At 36.5% G+C, this 25,694-nt stretch overlaps 1 protein-coding gene across 1 annotated transcript in view; it reads right to left on the bottom strand.

The window, feature by feature from the left end:
* The window catches only part of EFNB2 (ephrin B2), a 45,342-nt gene that overhangs the window by 12,996 nt on the left and 6,652 nt on the right, over window positions 1-25,694 (bottom strand). Inside the window, exon 2 of the mRNA XM_062566789.1 lies at window positions 9,610-9,893. Coding sequence (XP_062422773.1) covers window positions 9,610-9,893 — 284 coding nt within the window. The remainder of the gene's footprint in view (window positions 1-9,609; window positions 9,894-25,694) is intronic.

Genomic DNA, 25,694 nt, shown 5'->3' with positions numbered 1-25,694 from the left:
CACCATTTTTTTCTCTAGTTTAATGGATACCATAGCTGAAGTGTGCTAAACAGTAAACTACTTGCTGCATTATTAACCATTACGGAAGGTCAAAGCATCCACCCACTTACAACAAAATCCTCCTTCACTGCTGTCAAATATCTCTTTTCAAAAATTATTCTGGAAAGATTTACAGTTGATTGGAAAAACAAAAAAATAAAAATATCTCAATATTGTATTGCTATGAATGACAGTTAAGACTTTCATTTTACTAAAGCATTTTTAAAAGTATGTTAGTATGTTTCTCATACTCCGAGAAATAGAAATGTCAGATAATGATCTACTGCACACATGGCTGCTTCTAGTTTACATAAACAAATTACATATTTGTGAGTACTGAAGTAACTGCAGCAGATGCAAGCCCACTAATTACGTACTCAATATATATCAGAATGTATGCATCTAACACAGATTACTAGCTAGTTAACATCATCAACTATGAACAGATATTTTACATAGTTTACCCCTTCTCTCAGCACACTATTGGCAAAAGCCTCTCATGGATGGAAAGAAATCTCTCCCCACTACCACAGCAAGCTCTGCTTAACAGTTCAGCTGAACAGAACTAATAGAATTAGTTAGCATTCAAGTTACACTGATTGTTGCTAATGACAAGCAGGCTTGCTGGAAACAAAAGCTGCAGCTTTAACATTAAATGAGGACATATTTTTCTGTATCATACAAACTCAGCCTGGCTCTTCAAGGATGTTCATGTACCTTGAAAATCTCTCTGGTTTCTGTATGTAGCCGCTGGATAAGAAAGGGTTATAATAAAAGTTCATATTAAATAAATAACAAATCCCTTGCTCGTTCTACTGTCACTAATTGCATGCAATGATATTAATGACCCTGTAATTGCTATACGAGTAGCACTGAAGTGGAAAACATCATTTTGAGGCAGAGTTCATCTCTAGGTGGTAGGACTTCACTAGTGACTGAGTTAATGCCTAGTGACAGTTTAGAATATAACACTATAGATGAGAAAATGTGCCACTCATGGTTATAACAGTTTAGATGGACATGACATTATTTCCTTTGACCACGTAGGCCAGGAGTAACCCCAACAGAGTGCCACAATTAGAGCTTGCCCTATAGATGAACCTCATTCCTTTCAGGAGAGATGCTCTGTACTATAGCAATCTAGAGCAATTTTCCACATGTTTGCTTCAATAAAAGAATATCTTCATCTCCTGCTTCTACATCAAGCACAACAAAAGTGTACTTTTATTGCAAAATACAAAAAGCTATTTACATCACGTAATCCTTCAGCAACGTAGAGTTTCACACCTTACTGCTTAGATCAATTATGATACTCTTGGATAACTGTGCAGTTGGCAGAGATGATCAGAAGTTAAGTACTGTTTTGATTGCTGTATGCTTATGTTTGTATTTAGAACTTTAAAATACCTGCAGAATAAAGCTTAATGAGAGAACACTGCTGAAATAAAAGCAACCTGAAGCAAAATTCAGTGACTTGAATTTGCAAGGTGCTACAGGATCTTTAGTTCCAATACTTTCCATATGAAATTAAGAGGTTTAGCTTCTTCAGAAACTATCGCATCGCATACCTTGATTCATTTTAAGAAACTAAAATGAGATGAACATGTAAATCCTCCAGAATTTAGAATTTTGAAAAGTAAAAACTAGATAGGAAAGCAGCTACTTTTAATAATGATATTTATGTAGTTTTAGTATTTCACTAGTATTTTATAGTATAGCATTATTAAGTTCTTTATTATTTTTTACTTTGCAACACAAATTATTTAACAAATGACTGATTCTGCTACGGCAGACTCTGGAAGGTAGGTGGAATTATCAAGTTCCAGTACAGGCAGGGGGCCAGCTGGACGGACAGGAGCTTTGCAGGAAAAGATATGGGGGTCTTGATGGACAAAAAGTTGGACGTAAGTCAGCAATGTGCCCTTTTGGCAAAGGTCAACAGCCTCCAGGGCTGCCTTAGGAAAAGCTTCACCAGTAGGTTGAGGAAGGTGATCTTTTCCCTCTATTCACCACTAAGGAAGCCACAAAGAGTGTTAGGTTCAGGTCTAGACTGCCCAATATGAGACACATTGACATACTGGAGAGAGTCCAGCAAAGAGCCATGAAAATGATGAAAGGACTGGATCAGCTCTCACGAGAGGGAGCTCAGACTGTTCAGCCTGGAGAAGAGAAGACTCAGGGGGGTCTTATCAATGTGCATAAATATCTGATAGGGAAGTAAACAAGATGGAGGCAGGCTCTTCTCAGTTGTGCCCATGACAGTCACATGACAAGAGGCAATGAGCAAAAACTGAAATCCAAGAAACCCTGCTGAAACATATGAAAAAAAACATTTTTACTGTGAGGATGATAAAAAACTGGAATAGGTTGCCTAGAGAGGTTCTGGAGTCTCCCTCCTTGGAGATATTCAGTACCAGACTGGTCAAGGTCCTGAGCAACCTAGTTGATCTTACTCTGAGCAGGGCAGTTGGACTAGATGATCTCCAGAGGTGCCTTCCAGCCTCAGCCATTCCGTGATTCTGTGATCACTGGCACTGTTGTGGTCTACTGCATTTACTTGTTAATGTATAATACTTGAAAATCAATTCCTTCTCAGTTTCCTTGGCAGGATTTGGATTCAAAGTTCTGTTTCTCTCACAGCAATTTAGAATACTGCAAGCACATAAGGGCATGTCTTCTGCTGCAGTTTAGTCATTTTTGCTTTTTTCATCTTCTGAACAGGAAACAGATCAATCATGTTAACAATTAAATTTCTGAATATATATATATTTTTAAATAGTCTTATCAACTTAACAGGAACCTTCTTCAAAAACTACTAAAATTAATCTTGCTTTTCTCAAAACAAACAAACAAACAAACAAAAAAAAAAAAACCCAAGATTTCTTTGGGAGTGAGCTGGGCAACCTGGAAATTTCTTGTTAGGGTTGAGTTTTATAGTCCAATTTATCAGAAATAAATCCTGAAATATTCTTCCTCTAAAGTTTTCAGAGTTGACTAGATCCAGCAAAGAAAATTCAAACTGACATTTAACCCTTTTTTTAGTCATTTCAATCCTGTTCTAGCTACTGAATTTCTCAGACAAAAGTATACTCTCTTCTCATATAGGTTAAATATAGTGTCAGACAATTCTTCTCCAATTCAAATATACAAAGACTTTAATTAGGCAAATAATTTCCAGTATTTAAAATCAATTTCACTAAAGCCTTTACAAATGCTTATGCAGCTCTTGGGTTCTTATTTGAGGAATTAAAATGCTTTAATAAGTAACAGATATAATACAAGCAACTGCATAAAATATACTGATCAACCCACTTTGACAGATAAATACTAATCACCAAACTTATATACAAATGAATGTTAAATGTGTTTCCGTATGCTACTGTGTTACTGGGTTTTAGTTTAGACAGATACTTCATAGCATAGCGTTGAATACAGCTCCTCTGTATGTCACCTTAATTTTAAGAGATACTCATATCCTGCATATAAGCCATATAAAATACACATTCAACACCATCCTCTTCTGCACATAGTCCTATTAAAGGTGTATATGCAAATCTAAGCAACTATACAATTTGTGGAAGATCATGGCTCAAGTTGTTTTTGCAAAGTACTTTAAGTGTCGTTCATTGTTGATACATATAGTACAAACATAAGGTTTCTAAGGGAGAATATTGTGTTTTTCTTTGTACTGTATCTCCAGTATTTATAAATTACTTATAAGTGAACTAAAAATGAGAAAAATAAACAGTAATTAAAAATATTAACCTGCTTCCTGTGAAATTTTAAAATCTTTAATTCCTGAGCATTTCCTGAATAATTCTTTCTTCTAATCTGAATAATTATTCTTCATTTTTACCTGATTAAATATCTATTTTGAATACTTTTTTTGGAGGGGAGAGGGTAAATTTGTTTTTTCACAAAATGCCATCCAATTAACAAACTAAGTATTCTTGTCCTTTCATTTCATTCCTTTGGGAATAGAGCAATAATAACAGATTTCCTGCTGAACTATCACTCTCTACTTTAAAGGAGATAAACTGTCAGTATTGCCTAGGTAATGGCACTGAATATGAACAAAGACCATCAATCTAAAATAGCCTTATTCTCTCACAAGACCTGTGTGGTCTGGGACAAAACCCCAAAGGAACATGACTCCATTAATCCTGCAGGTCTTGGACTCTGCTAGAAATCTGAAGCTGCACAGACACTGATTTTTTCTCCAATAATATTATTTGTATGAGTTCTATTTATATTTAATTCAACAAGAGCTAAGTGGTACTGCTGATATATCCCTTAAAAGACTCTCAGAAAAGTCAAAGATTGACATCTGGATATCATTTTACATGAGGAAGAAATAATTTATCTTATTTTCTGAGGAAGAAGGAGGAGAAGAAAGGAAAGAAAAAATGTGATCCATGTACAGCCCAAACCAGGGTGGCTTTTATCACATAGGCTTTCCCTAACAACAACAAAAAATACAAATAGCATTAGATTGCTGGGCTCTAGAGTCTTTCAAAAAAGCACAAATAATGTCTTTGTTGCAAAAGAAAAGCATTTGAAATTCTGATATGGTTTTTGTCCTGCTTTTGGCTGATTCAGAACTACCCCCAAATAAAGGAAAATCTACTGTTTTTCTTTTAGGTAGTTCTTGCTGGGGTCTGGGAGGTTACAGGAACTGCTGGCTGAAACCTGTATCATAAAGGTGTCAGAATGTTCAGCCAGCCAGATTAGCTACCATTTAAGATGTTTTGTCAGAATACTAAAATAACATTTGAAAATAAATCTACTTGGCTATACTGAGATTTATTCTCCCTACCTGGGCCATATTTCAGGATACAGTCGACATTGTCTTTTAATGTATTTTTCCTCCAATAGTTTAATTGCAACAGAAAGACAAATTGATAACATAAAAATCTTGTGATTTTTTTAAAACCAGTTAATGCTAAAATTTCAGAATGGCTGTTTAGATTTTAAACGTTATCATACTATTAAAGTATTTCTCTGAAAAGTAGCACAGCAAAAATTCAGTGATTAAATGTATGCATGTATGTATATATATGTGTGTGTGTGTGTACATATATATATATATATATATATATATATGTATTTTAATTTAAGCCAGAGGCCAATTATGTAAGTGGGTCACTTGAAAAAAAGTTGAAAAAAAACATTTAAGGAAAGCTGCATATTCCATTTTGCCAGTGTCAAAGCCAACGAGCATCATTAGCTCGGCAAGCCTAGCTAATGAGGTCACAGGCAGAGCAAGCAAGGGTTTTAGAGGAATCTTTTCTAGGACCATTCTGTGGCCACCCCCCAAGTCTCAAGTATTTTCCAATGATTAAAATATATATATTTAAAAAAATTCAAACGGGTAAAGACTTCAATGTAGATGACTCATTTTTTTAACATTTATTAAGACACCAGTCTTCTCTTCTCCTCCTTAAATTCTATACACAAGAAGAGATGAAATGAACAGAGCATGTGCTCTCTTGGCCAAACTATCTCATGAGTGTAATGGTGATTTGGATGCAAGCAGCACTTTTCTCTCTGGTGTAGCCTCCTGCAGACTTCCCCATTAAAACCCCTCAGTGAAAACTCAAGGCACTGCAGGGCTCTGTGCAGTCTGTGACTAAGGGCCACTTTTGCTGAGAGAGGTTCAGAGATAGAGAAAAAGTCATTTTGATAAATCCTATTAAAATGAAGTCTTTGAACTCAAAAGAGCTTCCCCTCACCAAAAAAATAAATATCTTTTATATATGCTACACCAACACATCTCTTTCCCATCCAGGAAGCACCGAGTCTGAAGGAGGTACTGGAACAACTAGATGATTACCCAAGTACTTGCAGATCCCTGGTATCACAGATCCCCACTCATTCTGAGCAGTGCACAATAGTAGAAATTTTACTTCATGCCCAAAGTGCAGCAAAGACATAAAACAGCTTTTTAAAGCAAACCACAGTGTCTTAAATTTGCACATCCTTCTCCTTAACTTTGTCCTTCACACAGATATTTATGTTGTTGGGCATGATGTATCTTCATGCATCTGATTAAGGATTTCTTTAGAGACTTATGATATGTTAGCTAAACGGCTGCATATTTTAGGATAATCTAACATTAATATGTCTCAGATCTCAAGTATATTTGACCTTCCCAGTTCTGTTGGAAAGAAATCAGGTAACTATAGGAAAATGAATCTATTAATTTCTGAGGAACCAAAAAATGATGATAGCAAAGAAGAGAAAAGCAAGGACAGTCTGTTACATCATTTACTCACTTTCACAATACCATGCAGTATCATCTTTCCAATTACTGCTGTTAGCAGCACTAACTCTTTAAATTCTGATACTTTTATATTGACGAATATCTTGCTCTGCTGTTGTTCCAGAAAATGGATTAGATTGTTTTTGGTTTAAAGTATCATTAAATGTGGAAACTGGCCAGAAACTTCTCTCTTACATTTTAACTTTTAAAAATTGCAAAGATACTTCTACAATCTAATTGTTGAACAAGAAAAGTTACTTCTTTGCGTTTGCATGCTTTGACCAAGGGAAGCAGTGAGAAGAAAAGATCTTTTTGATATATATACATCATTAGTACATCTGGGTGATAAAAAATTATGGCTTGAAGAATTAATGTATAATCACATTTCCCTAAAGGTACACAGGGTTCAGTAAGGTTCTTTGTCCTGTGTTATAACTCCTCTAAGTTGCTACTCAAAGGCTCCCAGAATGGCTAATCTGATTTGAGATTTTACTGTTTAATACAGCTCCTCAAATCACTTATTAGTAAAATATACTGCATTCTCAAATCATGGCAAGATGATAAAGGTATGTGATAATGCACAAAACACATTAAGGGCTAACAACAGCCTGTCAATATGAACAGTATGAGATTCATGCTGTAGACCCAATCATAACGAAACCTGTAAAGGTACTGGGCTCAGTAAACTCTCATCTCAGATTCATTCAATGCTGTCTAGTCAAAGTAATGCAAGATCCTAAAATACCTCAAAATCATAGGCTGGCATATAAAATGCATTGTCATTTTCACGTCAATGAAAAAAAAAATAAAAGAAAAATAAAACAAGAAGACAAACTCAAAAATCCCTCCAAAATCAGAAAAGAAAGATTGAAAACAGTAGCAATATATGCATACCTGAGTCAGTAGGGGACCCAGTACATTCCTCTTTTGGAGGATGATCATACCTGATCATACCTGCTAAATTACAGGCCTGGGAATAAGAATCTATTCAAATAGTTTATGTTCTGATTAAGATTATATCTTTACAAGATTAAGGTGTGTTCTATTATCTACAAAATTGACAGTAAATGCCCTGACTAACAGAACTTATTTCTTGCCAGGCTATGTCAGATCATAAGCTTTTGAATAAGAACTGTTGAAATCCTGCCTAGTTCCAGTTCCAGTGTCTAAACTGGTGCATCCTAGGCGAGCCTTGATCTAGTTTTTTACTGTTTAAGACCGATATCACTGTGTTCATTGTTTTCTCCCTGGATGACAGAACAGCAAAAGTTTAGCTTCAGGATGTCTGGATTCTGAGGGTTTTTTTTTCAAACCTACTACAGTGTATAAGTCGCCCTGCTTCTGCTAGGTTAGTATTTCACCAATATAGTGATAACTTGGCCAAATGTTTATGCCAAAAGCTGGGAAAGTAATGTCCTATGGCACTTCAGTATTATTGTAAGGCTACTGTGATTTCTGAGGCATTAAGCTGAAGGCTGAGCAAGTTCTAGAAACCAAACTATATTGTAATATTCCAGGAAATGCAGTATCTATTATGTCTTATTGCTGTAATGAAATAATTATACAAAATTAATGAAAATGAGCAATACTTAATAATTTTCTGGGTAAATTCACAACACAGATATGATAGAACTGCCAGTCTATCAGAAAGTTCCATTTGTGCCCATAATTTTCAAGTAAAAATTATAGCAGTGGCATTTATTCCATTACAGCTGGTCTGCTGTAGATTTTTTTTAATGTAGAATTAAATAATGAACATATTTCATCATTAAAACCAACTATTTTAGCATGGACATATTTATGTTACACATTTTCATTGGAATTACAGACAACTATCTCTTAAAATCTAATCTTGAAATCTTTACCTAGGTAAATCTCACTAGATTTTGGTGGGAACTTTGCTGAAGTTAAATGTTGCCTAAAGTGGAATCAAGTTTTAATATACCCACTGACTAAACGGAGAAAGCATCCATACTAAGAGATCTTTTTGTCAAAGCCTAAAAAACAATAAACATTATTTTATATCTCTCATATTTGTTAATTAGTTATTTATGTCATTTCTCTCTATATATTTATTACAGTGAATTATTTACTTTGTGATATACAACCTACTTTATACCTAACACAGTGTGTACAATATGGATATAACTAGGAAGTGATCATTGATTCCATATCAGACATATTCTAATTTAAACATACATGCTTTAAGCACTTGTAAAATGAATAATATTTTAATTAAGAAATACTTAGAGTAGCAGACATGAAATAATTATCAGCACTTTTTGATAATCCAATTTTTAAGGAGATGGGAGAAATCAATATCTAACTTCCTTGTAACTGCAGAAACCCCAATGCATAGAATTCATCTAGCTCCTGCTACTGGTGATCCTTGCTCAAAGCTCCAAGACTTCAAATGTCCCCAGGGGCTAAATAAGCTCCTCAGACCACAGTATTACAGTGACAAAATCAAAAGTAATGTAAGTCATTGTACTGCTAAAGTCTCGGTTTACACTAACTCCTGATCTATGTCATTTACTTTACACACCATTAGTAAATTGAACCCCTGAACTCGGTGGGTACCTCCAGATCAGCTTTGAAGCATTAGACCCTGATCAGATTAAAACACACAAAGTCTAAATTGCTGGACACATTCCTGTATCACGCATACTCTTTGGAGAAGTTCAAGACCATGAAAAAGGAGGTAAACTCAAAATCATGCTATATCTAGGTTTTGGCCCAAGATCCTTCCTAGCTATGGTATGGACACCATTGACAAGTCTGCAACTATGCCTGCTCAGTTAAAGTCCACTAGTATCCCCTGTGGTGAAATTACACTGACAAAGTTGGCAATCAGAGTGGCAAAAGGATGTTTTCTGCAAGAATGCCAGCATCGCTCTCAGCAAACCACCTTATGCAGGATGCCTCAGCTCAGAGCCAGGTGGCCATCCTGCTCCCAGTAAAGGCATCCTGGGGCAAGGCCAACAGTGTGGCATTATTGTGGAGCTAGGGGCAGGAAATACATCATAATTTAGCTGCACACAACCTTTCAATATAAGTATAAAACACAAAATATTACAAATTTTGCACAAAAGAAGATGCTCCTTACAGGCATGAAAGTACCATCTAATTTGATTTACACAGATCAGGGAAAAAAGAGAGAGGCCCTACAGAAATCAAGAATAATGTTTAAAATAAGTTGTCAAGAAAATATTTTCAGAGACAAAAATACAAACCCAATCAAATTCTTCTTAGTTTGCTTATAAAGTACATGCATAGCAAAGACTGAACAACTATTATTTTGAACTTACATATGACGTAATAATCTTTGTTCTTCTGAAATTCCAGTCCCCAGAGATTAGGGCTGAACTCTTGAAACTTGATGGTAAACTTAACATCTTGATCTGGCTTGGCACAGTTGAGTAGAGGTGTATTGTCCTTTTTAATAGCACAGCTATCTGCTTGGTCTTTATCAACCATGTAGACCTTATAATACTCATACTGGCCAACAGTTTTAGAGTCCACCTTTGGGCATATAATATCCAGTTTGTCTCCTATCTGTGGATATAGTACCAATCCTTGTCCAGGAAGGAATCTAAAAGAAAAAAAGAGAGCAGAAAATAAAAAAAAAGAGAGAGTGAAAGGGAAAATGTGAGACAGTTGATAAAAATCATTCATGATAAACATCATTCAAACCTAACTTTCTTTCCTCTTTCTCCCTCCTGTCAGCCTTTTCCAAAGATCTTCCTTAACGGAGAATGAGCTTGGAAAACTGACTTGAGACAATGGCTTCCTAATGAACCCCCTTCTCCAGATGCTAACAGTTGACAAAAAGTAGCAATTGGAATGGTCAGAAAAGAACAAACAAGTAATTTCCAAACCAAAATCAGAGTACGCAAAACAGTTCTTAATAGTTTGTGCTTGACTCAATTTAATATCAACAAGATGTTTATTTAAATCTTAGAAATTACAGATGGATTGAGTTTCACAGCCTTTATCCCAGTTTTAGAAACTCTAGAAGGTTTTGCATCTCTGGCAGGCACCATGATTTCTTCCACAGTAGGTCATCTATAGCAGCTGGTGCAAAATACAAGGGGTTAAAATGTTGTTTTTCCATTTTGGTAACATTTCTACTATATTTGCACATATTGTGCTAATTTTGGACATGGAAAAATGATGAGAATAATCTGCCAAACATCCTTCAAACACAGGAAAGAAAACAATTTAGTCCTTAAGACTTAACAACATATTAAAATGCTGATTACTGCTATTGATAATAGCATAACACAAAGCAATACCAATAATTCATCAGGAATTCTGCTTACAAACTAACAACAGAGAGGAAATTTATCTGACCCAAGCAACACATAGACTTCTGATAATGCGTGTGGCATGACAGTGTGATCACTTCACTACAATCTCTTCTCTTCACAAACTCCAACTTCAGTAATTATTTTAACTATTTTTTGCTTCTGTCATAAGTGAAACATGGCTGTGCTTTTGCCTTAATACAGAAAAAGACTTCTTGCAGAGACTGGCAGTGAGCTTCAGTGTTTTGGGTTACGCTTCGTCTTATGTATTTGCTATTGGTATCAATTAATAGGCAAACTTTACCACCTATTCATGAAAGGAAAACATCAATAATTATTTATAGTATTGATTCATCCAGAAAAGAAGCCTTGAGCTTACAAGAACAAGAGCCACAACAGGCTTGGGTTTTGGTTTTCTGTTTTTCTCCTGTTCCAATTCAGGCCAAGAAGTACGGCTTCAGAACTACAGCCAATAATAGAATATCCCTAATGCACAGACCTAAAAGCATGATTTTCTTTCCTCTTTCTCCTGCTTGCCAGCCTTTTCCAAAGATCTTCCTTAATGGAGAATCGGCCTGCAAAATATACTTGAGACAATGGTTTCCTAATGAACCCCTTTCTCCATGAGCTAACATTGAACACATCACGTAGTAAATCTAGCTTATTCACAGGCAGTCTTCCTGGAGGCCTATTAGGATATTAAGGACCAAGAATAAAGCTCTAGGCATACATTACCTCCATCCTTTTGCTTAGCTAAAGCGGCCCACCAGCAAGTATTAATACTGGAAAACAACTTGCTAAATGAGGAAAAAAAAGCTGATGTGATGCCCCAAATTTCAAATCTATCACTCACAACTGCTTGCTCCTACACAATGCAAGTTTATGATCTGCGCTAATTGAGTGGGATTATTTTCACTCACAAAGCCTGTGTGAGAATTATATTTGTTGTGAAGCAGCATGTAGTGGGACAAAGACACGTAATTACAGATTTAGGGAAAAAGAACAATGAAATGTTATGGCAAGAAAAGTGACTGGTGATGTATAAATCACTGTGCTCTTTTGTTAGTGCAGTGTAATTTCTAGACTATGGAAACAGGGCTTGGCCACGGCTGTTAAAACAGAGGTGTGCTGGAGACTAGGCCAAGCTGCACCTCCTCCTTCAGTCCTCAGATGTGCCAAAGGAACGCAGCGACTGCTATGACCCTAAAGGGGTTTTGAATGGTAAAATGAATGTGAAGGTGGAAATATATTCATTTGCCTTGGAATCTGCGGCCTTTCAGGACCTGTCCAAGGAGAGGCTAGCTCTGTCAGGGAGCAGAGAAAATGGGGAAAGAAAGTCTGCAGCAGGCAAGAGATTCCAAAAGCGGCATCGTGGATATAGACGCAAACTTTCCACTGGAAGTTTCTAGGAACAACACAATTCAGGTATAGGCAAAAGGAGTTGTGGCAGAATTCCTGAGCTAACCCAGGTGATTTACTACTAACTTTATCACCTTGTCTGACCATGGGCCAATTTTACTTTGCTCCTACGCAGCAATCTAGAAGATGAAAATTATACCTATTCCTCCAGCTTGTATGCCAGGCCAAAGGCCAGTCACTCTATGATCCCACTGCTGCAAATATTTCCACTTGCATTATGTGAAGTAAGTCTACTTCACATAATGGGAATATGCAATATAAGACACACATGATTTCTCAGGACTGGATTTTTGTTTTAAATTAATCAATTTAATTTTGCATGCACAATAAATATGGAATTTGTAAGGTTAGAAACACACACCTGTCTATCATCATCAATAATATGACCTAGAAGCTGCTCTGAAAAACAAAATAGCAGATCTGATTTTAGATTTTGTGTATTTATGTGTTTAATTAAATAGTAATGATCCATGTCCTCTGTACAAATTCTGAGCACAGACAGCAGAGGTTCACAGGCGGTATGCAAGGCAATTCTCAGAAACAACTACAAAATAGAAAGCACATTTATGTGTCTTGGTTAAGTAACTAGGAATTGCCCTATAAAACGTAAAGGACAGAACCACCCTCCACAGACAGCTAAAACACATTTTACAAGAGCTTTAACTGATGCACTCGTTAGACTTTATGGCAGGAGAATATTCTAGCTATGTGTCTGAAGTCTGCACAGTCTAAGAATTAAACTTCAAAAATCTGCTCCACTTCAGTTTTTGAAAGTTTAGGATCTAACACTGATAAGATTAGAAAGAAAAAAGGCTGAAAGGACTAATCTGAGAATTTGATTGTCTTGTAATTTGTTTCCACAGTTTGTAGTTTTGACTGTGACTTTTGTGTGAAAAGTATTTTTACAATTTAGGTTCCTCATTTTCTTACAACAGGAAATTATAACCATGGACAGAGAGAATAAGAACAAAGTTTAACCTCATGCATTTCATTTTCACCACAAAAATTTATAGCAACCCATAACTAAGCATGATTTTATCCATCCACCTACGTAGTCTATCCCATCCACAGTCTTTCTACTGTATTTTCACAAAGATTTTAAATAAATCATCTGCTGGATGCTAAGTATTTTCTGAAACTAAGTTATTTAATAAATGCCAGGAACAGGATTACCAATATTGCTGTATGATCTTATTTTTGAAAACTCTTTATCTTAAAAAGGAGGACTATATTCAGTCTTGGTATAGGTTAACCAAAATTTCAGCAAGGCTGAATTTATCCTGAATTTTCATTTCTGCAAGTGCTAATGTAGCCTTAAGCTTTCTGGGGTAGCATCAACACTTATGAAATGTTGGCATGATTGCATCTAAAAAAATAAAATTTATAAACTGATTTTAAGAGTGTGAATTGAACATGCCTTCAACTAATTAAAGACCTTTTTGAAAGAAAAATATAATAAAGATGGAGCAAGAGATTTTCTGAATTCTACGAATGATACCCAGAGGAGGCTACATTATACTGATTGTAGCTCCAGATCCTAATGCACTCTTTGAGCAGGTGGGACAGTGACAGCACTGGAACCATGCCTTCTAACTATAAACATTCCTTAGTGGGAAACCTACATACCAATATATATCCCCATTAGAAATTTAGGCGAAAAGCTCTGCCAGTTTCATGACTCATTTATGCCAACATTCAGATAACAAGAGATTAGAGCATTTTGAAAAATCTTACCCACATTAAATAATGTAGTGCTTACTGTGAGAAAGCATAGGAAAGTATATAAAGTACATAAAAAGTATACAAAAGGTGTAGAATGAAATTAACAGGCTTTCTGTCTGGTATTTTTGGATAAATTTGGGTGTGTTTTCACCAATACCCCAAAGCTGTAAATGTGGCGACATTTAACATCTATACAAAATTTGCCCATGTGAATCCATCCCAGGCTTCCAACTAGTCACATAACTTGTAAGTAACAGCAACTTCCAGATTTCTCAAACCTTGTTAAAAATAAGTATTATATTAGATCAATATTCACATACCACATACATTAAAAAAAAAGGGACTTGGAAAGGAGTAGTCTATTCCCGACTCCTATCAATGTTACAGTGATTTTCTGTACTACAGATATGCTTTTATTTTAAGGCCCAACAGTTCTTAGTGTTAAGATATCCTGACTGGTCAAACTTCTAAAGAAGTTAGATATGATTCTGAAATGTTATCGAAATTGAACTTCAAATTCTAAAAAGTTTCAAGTTGATTTCTTAAGGATCTAATTTAGATTTTATAGAAATTTACTGCATTCACTCATATTAAGTTATGCAGCACCATTCCATAATTATAACTATTCAAACCCATCCTATTCTAGACAATATTAAATCCTCCTGGAATTAGAACTTTATCTGTTAGCAGTTTTTTTTTCACTGAGAATATATACCATTCCTTACCACATAGCCACCATCTGAAACTGTAATATTATCAAAATATAAAATTCTCAGAGAGACAAACTCCTAATTAATCTTGATATAAAAAAGTTTTGCCAAGCTTTTCACAACCATAGATACGCACAGTACACACACATGTATTTGTGTGTGCATGTGTATAAATATAACATTTAGCTTAAACTATGACCTAGTAATTACAAAATAAATCCAATTTTAGGAAGCATGTTACTGCTTGTTAAGAGTCTTGTATATTTAACTGGGGAAACAGTGCCAAATTTCTGTGCTTTAATATCTTACCTGAACTAATTGGTCTAGGCAGTTAAGTTTTAATTTAATGTAACCAAAATAAGCCTAAAAATGTGAACAATCAAGATACTTCTTAAAATGCAGCCTGAAACCTCCTGTTGGAGAATCCTACGCACTTAACTTTAGTTTAACAACCAGTCTGACTATAAAGTTATTCATTGAAAAGTTTCATTAAGGAAATGTCATGAATACTAATAACACAGTATGTTAGTCCGTTACTTGCACAAGTGCAAACCGAAACACAATAAAAATTGTGTTACCATGCACAGCTCATGACTGTTTTTGTTAAATAGTATATGTATTCATCATCTCGGCCTTTGAGAAAATCATAAAATTCATATTTTGAGGATTGTCTTGTCCATAGAAGAAATATTTAAGCAAGGCAAAAGTCCTAATGGCTTCATGCAAAGCAAATAAAAGTTACAGGAAGAACTCCCAGTGATTTCAGTAAAGTAGCAGTGGCCTAATCACAGCCTGCTGAAAGAGATGAAAACCACTCTAATGAATGCCAAAGACTTTGAACAGAATCAAATCCAAATACAGAGACAAAAGTGCCCTGGAAGACAGCTCTTTGCTCCTTGCAGAACTTTCACATTAGTTTCACTCATACTCAACATCATATCTGAAAATAGGCCATTTGGGTATAATGTATGTACATTTATAAACACAGTACACTTCTTCACAGAAGCAGTGATTTTTTAGGACTGATCTCACTCCAGCTTAAACGGATTAAGTGAATAGGAATTCAATGAGAACAGGATCAGAAACTGTTATGAAAGAGCGAGAAAAAGGAGGTTCATCAAAAACGATTAATGTGGTGTCTCTGTCTGAAAATGAGTATGGAATTTGGCTAAAAAAGACGGGCACTACTCTTGCATGAACTCTCTGCAAGAAAAATTACCATAATGCTTGACATGACAAGATGACAGAACTGGCTTTATACACAGACTAGCAAATGAAACTTTGAAAACAAAAGAAGCATAGCATTTCATATTATTAAATTCCTTCAAATGAGTTTTAGAAGCTCCTTTTGTCAAGGCGGTATTATTACATTATTTGAATACTATAACATGGTTTTACAGGACATGTTAAATAAACACATTTCTGAATTTAAATAAATTTAAGAAGTTTAGTCTACTAAACTTTATTTATATATGACATTTTTTCATGCAGTTAATGAAACTATTCATGCAAGCAATGATTCCTTGCATTAACAGAAGTTGCAGAAGAGAAATTAAATGGAATTCAAATAAACAAACAAATTATATATTCATATTCATCCCTTAAGATCTTTAATGGCAAGTACCACAATATGCAAAGCCAAATTATAAAATACCATAATGGAATTTTCTAAAGCTGCAGTTCCTACATTTATCACTTTCACTGGAAAATCTTTGAAACACAACCCTGAAACTGTAAGTAATCTCTATGCTGGGTTGTGCAGGACCTCGTTGTCTTTGCCTTTTTTCATATCCAAAGAAATTCCATTTTGTTTTCAGACTGCTCAGGAGAGGAAACACTTGCGGTGCACTGTTAAAAGTCACTGGCCAAGCGGTTATTTTGTTTTAACCACCACCCACGACACAAAATGGCGGCAGAGCCGCCATTTTGTGTGGCCACCCAAATGGTGGCTCTTTTGTACCTGTTCTTTTGGTGCCTCTTCCTGTACCTGTTCTTACCAGAAACATACTCAAATACTAGAGGAAAGCATTTGAAATGCAATAAAACACATTTATACACATAAAACAAGGAAGTGCAGAAAGCGCCTACACTACACAGGATTTGACAGCCAAGCTGTCCCTCACATCACGATCCCCAAGTGTGTACATCGCCAGCTCTGTACGCAGCGACACTCGCAGGCCCAACGACTCTTCAAATATTTCAAAAAAAATACCTGGACCAACCTCCTAGAAAGACACGTCGTGCGCACTCTGCTTCGCCAAGTAACTGACGTGAGTACTGCCGTCGCAGAGACGCGCGCGGTCGCCTCTTTGCTCCGCGCGGCTGGGGCTGCTCCACAAGCCTGGGGCGGCCTCGCACAAAAGCTGCAATTGTGGCCTGATACGTGATAACCCCTTTAGCCCTTCGTGTGTATCGAGGGAGATCACCTGCAACCCAGCACCAAATCCACCTTACTGGAGATGTGCTCTTTAAGAGCAAATCCGGCCCCTTGAGAACGGTGATATAAGATTACAGCAGTGATCTCCTGCCACAGGGGAAAAAAAAAAAAGAAAAAAAAGAAAAAAAAAGAAACAAAACGAAGTAAGCCAAAGGAAGGGCAGCACGGAGGCTCTCTTTTTGTGGCTGCCTCCATGGCAGGCCCAAGTGGAGGGAACTGACTCTCCGCGCCTCCTGCCTGGCATCCCCCAGCGCCCGGCGGCCAGGGGAGCCTGTGCGCGGGGCTGCCCCGCTCGCAATTCGCCCCCTTCTCGGGGGCCACGCAATGGAGGCAGCACGGCCACCGAGCCCCCGACGTACCGCCCTCGCCGGGGCCATGCTGCCAGGCGGGATCTGTTTCAGCTGGACACCATTGCTGCCTTTAAAAAATAATAATTTTGCTGGAAAGCCGTGCTTTCCCTCACTGTTTGGCTCCCCCTCACGCAACAAAGCAAAACCAAAAATTTAAAAAAGAAAAAAAAAACAGTTATATAACTAAACTCTTCAGACAGACTGATGCTCTACCCTTCACTCCTCAACATAAAGGCAGGATGGTGCAAATAAACACAGTTTTCCTCAGGTAAAAGGAAAGCACATTTTCCTGTGCCTTAAAAAATCCTCTGAGAGCAAACATCCATCTCTTTTTCCTTTAGAATGGGTAACAAGTTCTAGCTTTTTTGTATAAGATTGCACAGCCTAGCCTAGAGTATTTACCACACAGGAGGTAAGGCTTGAAATGGTAAAAATATACAGAAGTCAATTTGTTACCAAGATTGACAAAATATATATTTTTAAAAATATAGATTTTATATTCAGCTTTCGTACATGACCTCCACATAAAGCACTATTAATCGCAAATAACTTTTGGTATTATTGTGCAGAAAGCAATTACTGCTCTGCTAAAAGTACATAAAGCACTGGAGAATTCTGATCCATTTACTAAATCAATTCTGGTTACCACAAAAGAACCGCTAATATGCTTCAGGATAGTTTCCTAACTAACGGGGAGGAAAAAAGTAGGGATACAACCAATATTCTATTTTAAACTTAATTATATTATCATTTCATCAGCATTTACAGAAATATGAAACCTCAGAACAGTACTGAACTTCTTTAGCTTCAACCAAGAAGGAACAATTCCTCAATCTCTGCTTAGTATCTGCCTTTCTCTCACATACAAGCAGACAAACACACACAAGCACATTCGCTTTTCTATTCTATTTCAGCAGAAGCATGCTTTCTACATAGAGTTTTTTAAAATGCAAGTGGCTGCAATGGAGAGTAGAAGTTGATCTGTATAAACAAGTTATTCTGAGGAATTTCTGAAAAAGAAAACACTCGGTAGGTGCATTGTAATTAGTTGCTCTTTCTAGTTACCTCTTGACAAATGATGCATACAGGTCTGGATGAGAGCCCAACTCTTGACCCATGCCACCACTGCACGCTTTAGTACTTCAGGGAACATCCCCCAAGCCTCAGTGTTCTTTTCTTTTCTTTTTTTCCAGAAATGTGGTTTCAGTAATGCACAAAATGAGAACTAGATGTTATTAGCAAAGTTGGATTTCTTTCAGAAATGCTTCATATTGTTATGTCCTAAATATATCTGAGGAGAGTGTTCTGATTCAGATTCCTTCCAAATACACAGCATGTCTCAGGACTGGGTTAAAGGACAGAATATGGCGATACACAGGCCAAACAATGTTCCCACAATCCTTAATACACTTCTGCTACATTTTTAAGGCTTTGAAAACAGATGATATTCAAAAGATCATTATTTTTAATACAGGAGATCATAAGCCCATTGAGAAATACAACATTTACCACAAAAAATACCCTTAAAAAGTAAACATTTTTGGATAGCACTTTACTGCCCCCTTTTGCACTTTAACATTAGAACAGGTTTCAACATGAACATACTTTGTGAAACACTGTTAAGACATAAGGTAAAAGGACAGGGCATCATGTCTACACGCTGGTAGGCTCAGGCACTACTTTTGGAGCATTGTACAATTACCTAAAAGGTAAACAAGTGAAGTACATAGTTTTCATTGCCTTTAGTCTTCCATGGAAGACATCAGTAATGGATGGTTTAAACTACCATTTTCTATTTTAATCTACATATATATAGGCAAAGGGGAAAGAAAGGGATATTGCTCATTAACACCAGTTATCCTTCTGTCACAGTTTTCTAAAGCAAAGATCATCTGCAACTGCAGTTTGGTTTTATTGGAGAGGAAGAAAAGAATGACAAAGGGCTTTCCAATCTGAGGCCATTCATGTGTTAGCAATCTCAAAACTAAAAGGATGGGTGTATCCTTCAGAAGAAAATTTCACAAATTGTCAGGCAAGAATATTTTCATGAAAGGTGAAGACAAGAAGCCTAGACATTCAAATACCCTGCTAGCCCAAAGGCATAAACCTGTTCTGCAACTTTGCACTGCAATTACAGTCAGTACAGAATTCATGTATGTCTCTGTGTGTCCATATATAACTACAAAAAGTAATAAATCTGTAGTCTAGTGCCCAGTTATTTACAAAATACTAATTCATTATGACAGAGCCAGCGGGGGACTCATCCTGCCCCTAGCCTCAGCTTCCATTTGACAAAGTCCATGTGCTGCTGTGTACACTTATATTTAAACTTAATCTATTTTCCTGTGTCATCCCACAATTATAATACAAGTCACAATAATATTAGATTTCACTGCCTACAGCATTGCACAATTGAACCATTACTGTAATGAAAAGTGACTCCCTTTGATATTAACACTGGTGTTTTCTCTCATTTGCTAACTATGAAATACAGGAAGAGAACAATGTTGTTTTAATTAAAGAATTGTTACTCAAAATACACTACTGGGAATATTAAAATAGTTCTTTGCTCTTGCAGTAAAGATAATCTGGTATTTCTGTGGTTTCGATTAAAAAATAATAATCTGATTCCATGAATTCAGTGTAACACAAAACCATGGCTCTACTTGTGCACACAGAAGCAGGGTGTGCCAAAAACAAGAAACATGGTGCTTTGTTGAAAAGATGCAGAGCTGTAGCTAGTATGGAATGGAAATGCAAACCAAACCATGTGTGCTTCTTACACAAGTTTGGTTTTAGAAAGCTAACAGAGACCAGCTGGCATTTGCCAAAGAACTAGTTCTCAGAAAGGGCACTGTAAATCACAAGCAATGGCTGGAAGAGAGAACCAATAAAAACCAATTGTTCTATTGCTGTGCTATTCTGTGCTTTTCTCCATGGTTTCTATTACAGAAACAAATCTCATGTCAGCCACAATACAAGGATACAAACCAAAGTTTTCAGTCTTCTTTCTCTTAACTATAATTTGTTCACACCTGTGCAGTCTTGTTCCAAGCAATGCTCCAAGCAAAGTCTATAAAAAGGGGCTGGGACTGTCTCATTACTTGATGAGACATTAATAATCAGTGATTATGCCTCTTAAATTCAAAAAAAAAAGAGAGAGAAGAAAATTCAGCTGCTTTGTAGTTGTTAGAAAAGATATCATTCCATACCATTTGCGTGCATAAGGAAACACTGGAATTAGAATGAGTTGTTACCTCATCATGTTTCCGGAAAATTTATGCCAAATCAATAACAGCATTATATAACAAACCAAGCATATTCTGGTAAGCTATTGGTATGCAGGATTTGCAGAATCCAGCTACAACTGTCCTTCATTCCTGTACTGCATTCTTTCCTCTCCTTATATAGAAAAGACAATTTTCAGGTGGCAGAAAATGACCTTGAGCATAAACCCAAAATAGAAGCCTACAATTGGTCCTCACTTCCATCGCACATTAAATCCAAGATTCAGCCACTCATAAGCTTGAAGATCTTATATTCTTACATTAAATGTGAATTTTTCAAAAGTTTGTCAGACTTGCAGAAGCAGATTAAAATAGGATGGCCACAGCCACATTCACATCTGACCTGCCATGAAGCAACTTTGAGCCCACTGCTGTTTTGAGTCTTACAAATTTAGGTAAACTGAAACTGAAGCAGTTCAAAAACTACTGTAAAGGTTCAGAAGTTTAATCATCAGTAGCTCAGACATCCATGCCTCTGGGTCGAAAAGTCCATCCGAGGGGTTCAGCAAACAGCTGGGGACAGTGACAGTTTCTGCCACACCATTTTAATCAGCTACCCTAAGCCTGCGAGAACACAAATTTTATTTTAGCCTCCACACAGTGAGGCTTAGGCTGTGTACTGGAATCACAAATTGGATTCTCTTTCAGATGGGTAACCTTGGCTGCTCTTGGGAATAACCCAAGTTAGTAATAGCTATTGGTAGTCAATGTAAATGAACGGACATTACTCTAAACTGCAAGCAAAAACAGAAGACTTTAGACCAACAGAGCTGCTAGCACAGGCAGAGCTCTAGTAGCGAAGATGATGGTAGCTCCTCAAGCTGCCTTGGCCTGTGGAAGGGATCACCACTGCTACAGCTACCCTGATTGCTGGCAGGCTACATAAAGTAAAATTCATTCCAAGTGCAGACAGAGCCTTAACATCTGACATCATTTTCTGATGAAAAAAAAAATGTAATGAAGCTTCAGAAAGATGTGTCTTTGCTCAGCCTCAAAAATCTTTTCACTCTAGCCTTGGTTCAAGAAAGTTCACACTTAAATTCGTTCCACTTCGGCAAAAATACTCAGTGCTTCATATGAGATTTTGTGAATGAGGATGATTCCCTGAGTGAGTCTCTAAGAGCAAAGTTCTTGCTCATCTTGCTCTCACACAAAGACTGAAAGAATTGCAATACAATAAGCAATAAACTTAAAAAGATTCAGCTTTTTCCTTCAAAAACTGTAGAAACTGATGTTTGATAAAAAATAGACAAGATAATGACTACCATGAAAAAGGTCTGTTAAAATATTTATTGCACTGACTAGTAATCTTACCTGACAACGTGACCTTCCCTGCTCAGTTAATCTATATAGTTTGGAATTATCTTGGAAAAAAACAAAACAAAACAAAAAAAAAACTAAAGGTCAAGTGTTGTGCAGTGATTAAACTAGACTGCTTCTGAACTAAACTGAAATTAATTAAACATGAAGAAAGCAACTGAAGTGTGGACAGTGAATGCTGTGGGACTGCAAATCCTCAAAAGGAGCCAAGATGTTCCTAGTCCAAATCTACACTTTTAACCAGTCAAGTATAGAAACCAACTGCTGCTCAGGCAGTAGGTAAGCAGATGGTAAACACTAGCAAAAACAAAAATGCAAAACGATGCACCACTTGAAGAGTCAGAACTGCAGTTATGTGTGTATTTGCCAGTGTTCACTGCATAGGTTCCTTAAACAAACTGCTTCAAACTTGCAGAACATCAAAAGCCAGATGGGCCTTCCTGAATGAATCCACAGGCAAGGAGCCAGGATTCCAGTTCTCTGCAGAAATAGGCCCGGACTTGATTTGAGTCTTCTCAGCTCTGACAGGCTGGAGTCTGGCAGAACTCCCAAAGCCAAACTAATATTGTATGCTTCCATTTACAGTGCATTGTTCACCTTTTTCACCACTGTTTAGGAGTTGGGTACCTACATAAATACTCTGTTCAAAGGGAAGTTAATGAATATATTAATATTAATTCATAGCATCAGATTTTTCAGGCTGAAGTATCATTCCAACATCTAACCTGCTGTCTTGTATAAGACAAGCCATCTAATTTCTTCTTTAGTTTACATGTGTAAAACTTAGTTATTCTTTAGAGTGTACACAGCTCCAAATCTTACTAAATAAATTTTACAAATTCTAATTTAGCTATTAACCATGGGCTGTTTTAAAAAAAAAATCTTTATCATTATGTATATGCTATGCATGAGGAATGATTCACCTAGCAACATAATCCTCTACCAGCCTTTATCCTTCTTGGCTTGGCACCTATGTTTAAAACCAAAAGAGAGCACAGACTATTACATCAAAGTTTAAATCAGCTGCATTATAATTATCATGCTGATATCGCAATAAACACTGGGTGTTGGCTGACCAGGATTGCCAAAAAAGATAGAGGTGCTGCCCTTATTCCCTGTCTTTGACATTGCATATAATCACATCAAAGGAAAGTTTTCTGCATGCACAGTTAACAGAAAAAAAGAACCTAGAGGTTCTGTTTCATTGAGTAAAATGATGGATTTTGTTCATTATATGAGAATTAAAAATTTTACATATAATGAAAAAACAATTATAATGTAAAGCCCTTGCAGGCTAATGTACTACTCACTGAAATCACATGAGATATTTTCATCGAGTGGAACAGGAGCTAGACAGAAGCCTTAAATATGTTTGTTTATTTGAGACAGAAAATGTGTAATACTAAAGGACTTTTTCAGATACAGGATTTAAAAATAATTTATTTTAATCAAGTGTTTAAGAGCGCTTAAAGATGTCTGAAAATCCAAACATGGACTTATAAGCACAGAAAAGAACTACACTTTCCTAAATCGTTATCTGAGACTTTATTTAAAAAGATTAAAAAGACACTCAAGACACTGAAAGTTTACAGAATTTGTGTGTATGCTTTTCAGTTTCAATTTAGCAGACCTTTCCAACCCCATGATTGGAGGAGAAACAGCAAATATTTTTGTTCTGCCATTTTGTTTTCATACTTGAGTTTCAGAGGCTTACTGAGTGTAATTTGCTTCTTTTCTTAAAGGTGTGAGGTGTTTTTTTTAGCAATTAGGTGCAAATTGCAAAATCTTGTGTGTATTATCTTTGAATTAATGTACGTAAGTGGAAAGTTATTTCAGGTAAGTAGAACCTGCAGATGATTGTGTATGGGAGTATACAGTCCTTACAGTCTTGCATCGACTGCATAAGGAATACTACATAAAGAATTACCTGCTCTTTTTTGTGCCTCACCAAATGTACAAAGTCTTATCTAGTACATTTCTGAAATGTGACATGACAGGCAGGTTCGAAAGCTAAATGTTGGATAATGGTTGACAAACAAAGGACATCGGTTTTTGCACTATTTCTTTAATTACTTTAACCCTTGTTCTAACAGAAAGCATAAGGCCAGAGTAATTCAGCTTCTCCCTTTGTCATTTGCCTGCCATAAATATGCACTAGTCTGCCTTTGAAAAGCTGAAGGAGGCCGCAAGCTTGCTGGACATTTATCATGCTCTGTTCCCTGTTAACAAGCAAATACTTTAGTTGAATGGCCCATTAGCAATCATTGTCAAATGCAGAATGCAAGGTGCTTGGATGTGACTGGCCTGTAAATTAGATGAGGGTGCCCCTGTGCTTCGGAGAATTTCAGCAAATGAAACGGATCTTTTCATACAGATTTCTGAAGGTTAAGCTGCAAGAGAGGAAACATATCTGACTACTTCAGACCCCACATATTATGCCAATCTGTTCAGTTCCCTATATGCACTTGCTTATTTTTCATCTGTTAAATCACATCAGCAGCTTGACAGTTTTGGAGTTCCCTTTTCAGTCAGATTTGTGAAACCTTCCAGCTTACTATGAAGTAGGATAAGAATGATAAATTCAAGCATGTAATTAACATCTTCATAAAAAATGAAAAGAAAAAACTTAAATGCGCCCAAGCCTCTGCCAAACAAACAGCATGAATTCCATTTTGCCAAGCTCATCCGAGGCTCATTCCCACTAGAGAAAGACACAACTGTTGTTGTAGGCTTCAGTGTTTTTTTTTCCTCTGTGTCTAGACTCTGCCTAACAAATGCAGAGTGCTTTCTCTTTCTCCTTAGCAGACAAATGAGCAGGCAATAAAGTAAATATTTCCCATTTGAATTGTACTTCCAGTTTGCTGTGTAATGCTGACAACCTTTTTTTGTTTAAAGTTCTGCATGTTTATAGGTACAAGTTGTGCTGATAAGCAAGTCTTAACTATTTAGAAGGCTCTTTAGGAGAAAAGGCAAAAATAAAAAAAATAATAATCAAGTAGCAACACCAGGAGAGGAATTTTGCTACCTTTATAGCAACAGACTATTTAAACATGGAAACAATGGATAAAATTATCCGCTAGCCACATAGCTTTAGGGGCTAGGCTGGCAGCAAGCTGATCCCTATGAGTTTAAGTTTAGTCAGGCTGGAGGAGGGAACAGAGAAAGAGGCAGGCACTTATCTCATTCAGTTCTGGATTTCAACCTGCTTTTTGGGAATAAATACCACCTAGACTAAGCCAAATCAATTTGGTTATCAGCAGCTTTATTGGTAAATACAAATGAATACTTGATTTTTCTTTTATATTTTTGCAGGACAGGAAACACAAGAAATGCTGAAGTATCATCTGGGTAAGATGCAGACAATGCACAATGTTTATCTTCACTTCTCCCATGGAGTGCAAGATTGAGACCACAGTCTGAAATATGGCTGAAATCAAAAGGTCTCTGTTTTCTTTTCAGATAACCCCAGTCCTACCTATCCCCTCCACTCTGTTCCTTGCCAGCATGTTCCTGCCTGAAGCCCAAATAGATTAAGGAAACAAACTCAAAGTGCAGCTAAGTCTACAGAATGGTTGCTGCTGCTAGGCCAGGAGTTAAAAAGGGAAAAATCTTCCCCAGCTAACAATTGCAGTGATCTGAAGTTTTAATCAGTCCAAATCTCAGTTAGGAAAAAAAAAAAAAAAAAAAAAAAAAAAAAAAAAAAAGTAGTAGTAAATGAAATCCATCTTTACCATATTATACACCACCAATGAACAAGAACTGAGCAGCTTTTCTTTACTGCTTTAACCATCACAAGCCACAAGCAGGCCTTTCATACTTTCTAATCCTGGCCTCTAAGTTT

The sequence above is a fragment of the Rhea pennata genome, chromosome 1 (genome assembly GCF_028389875.1).
Source record: "Rhea pennata isolate bPtePen1 chromosome 1, bPtePen1.pri, whole genome shotgun sequence".
NCBI classification, from domain to species: domain Eukaryota; kingdom Metazoa; phylum Chordata; class Aves; order Rheiformes; family Rheidae; genus Rhea; species Rhea pennata.
Note: the sequence above shows the minus strand (reverse complement) of the source record. Positions and strands in the feature narration are given on the sequence as shown.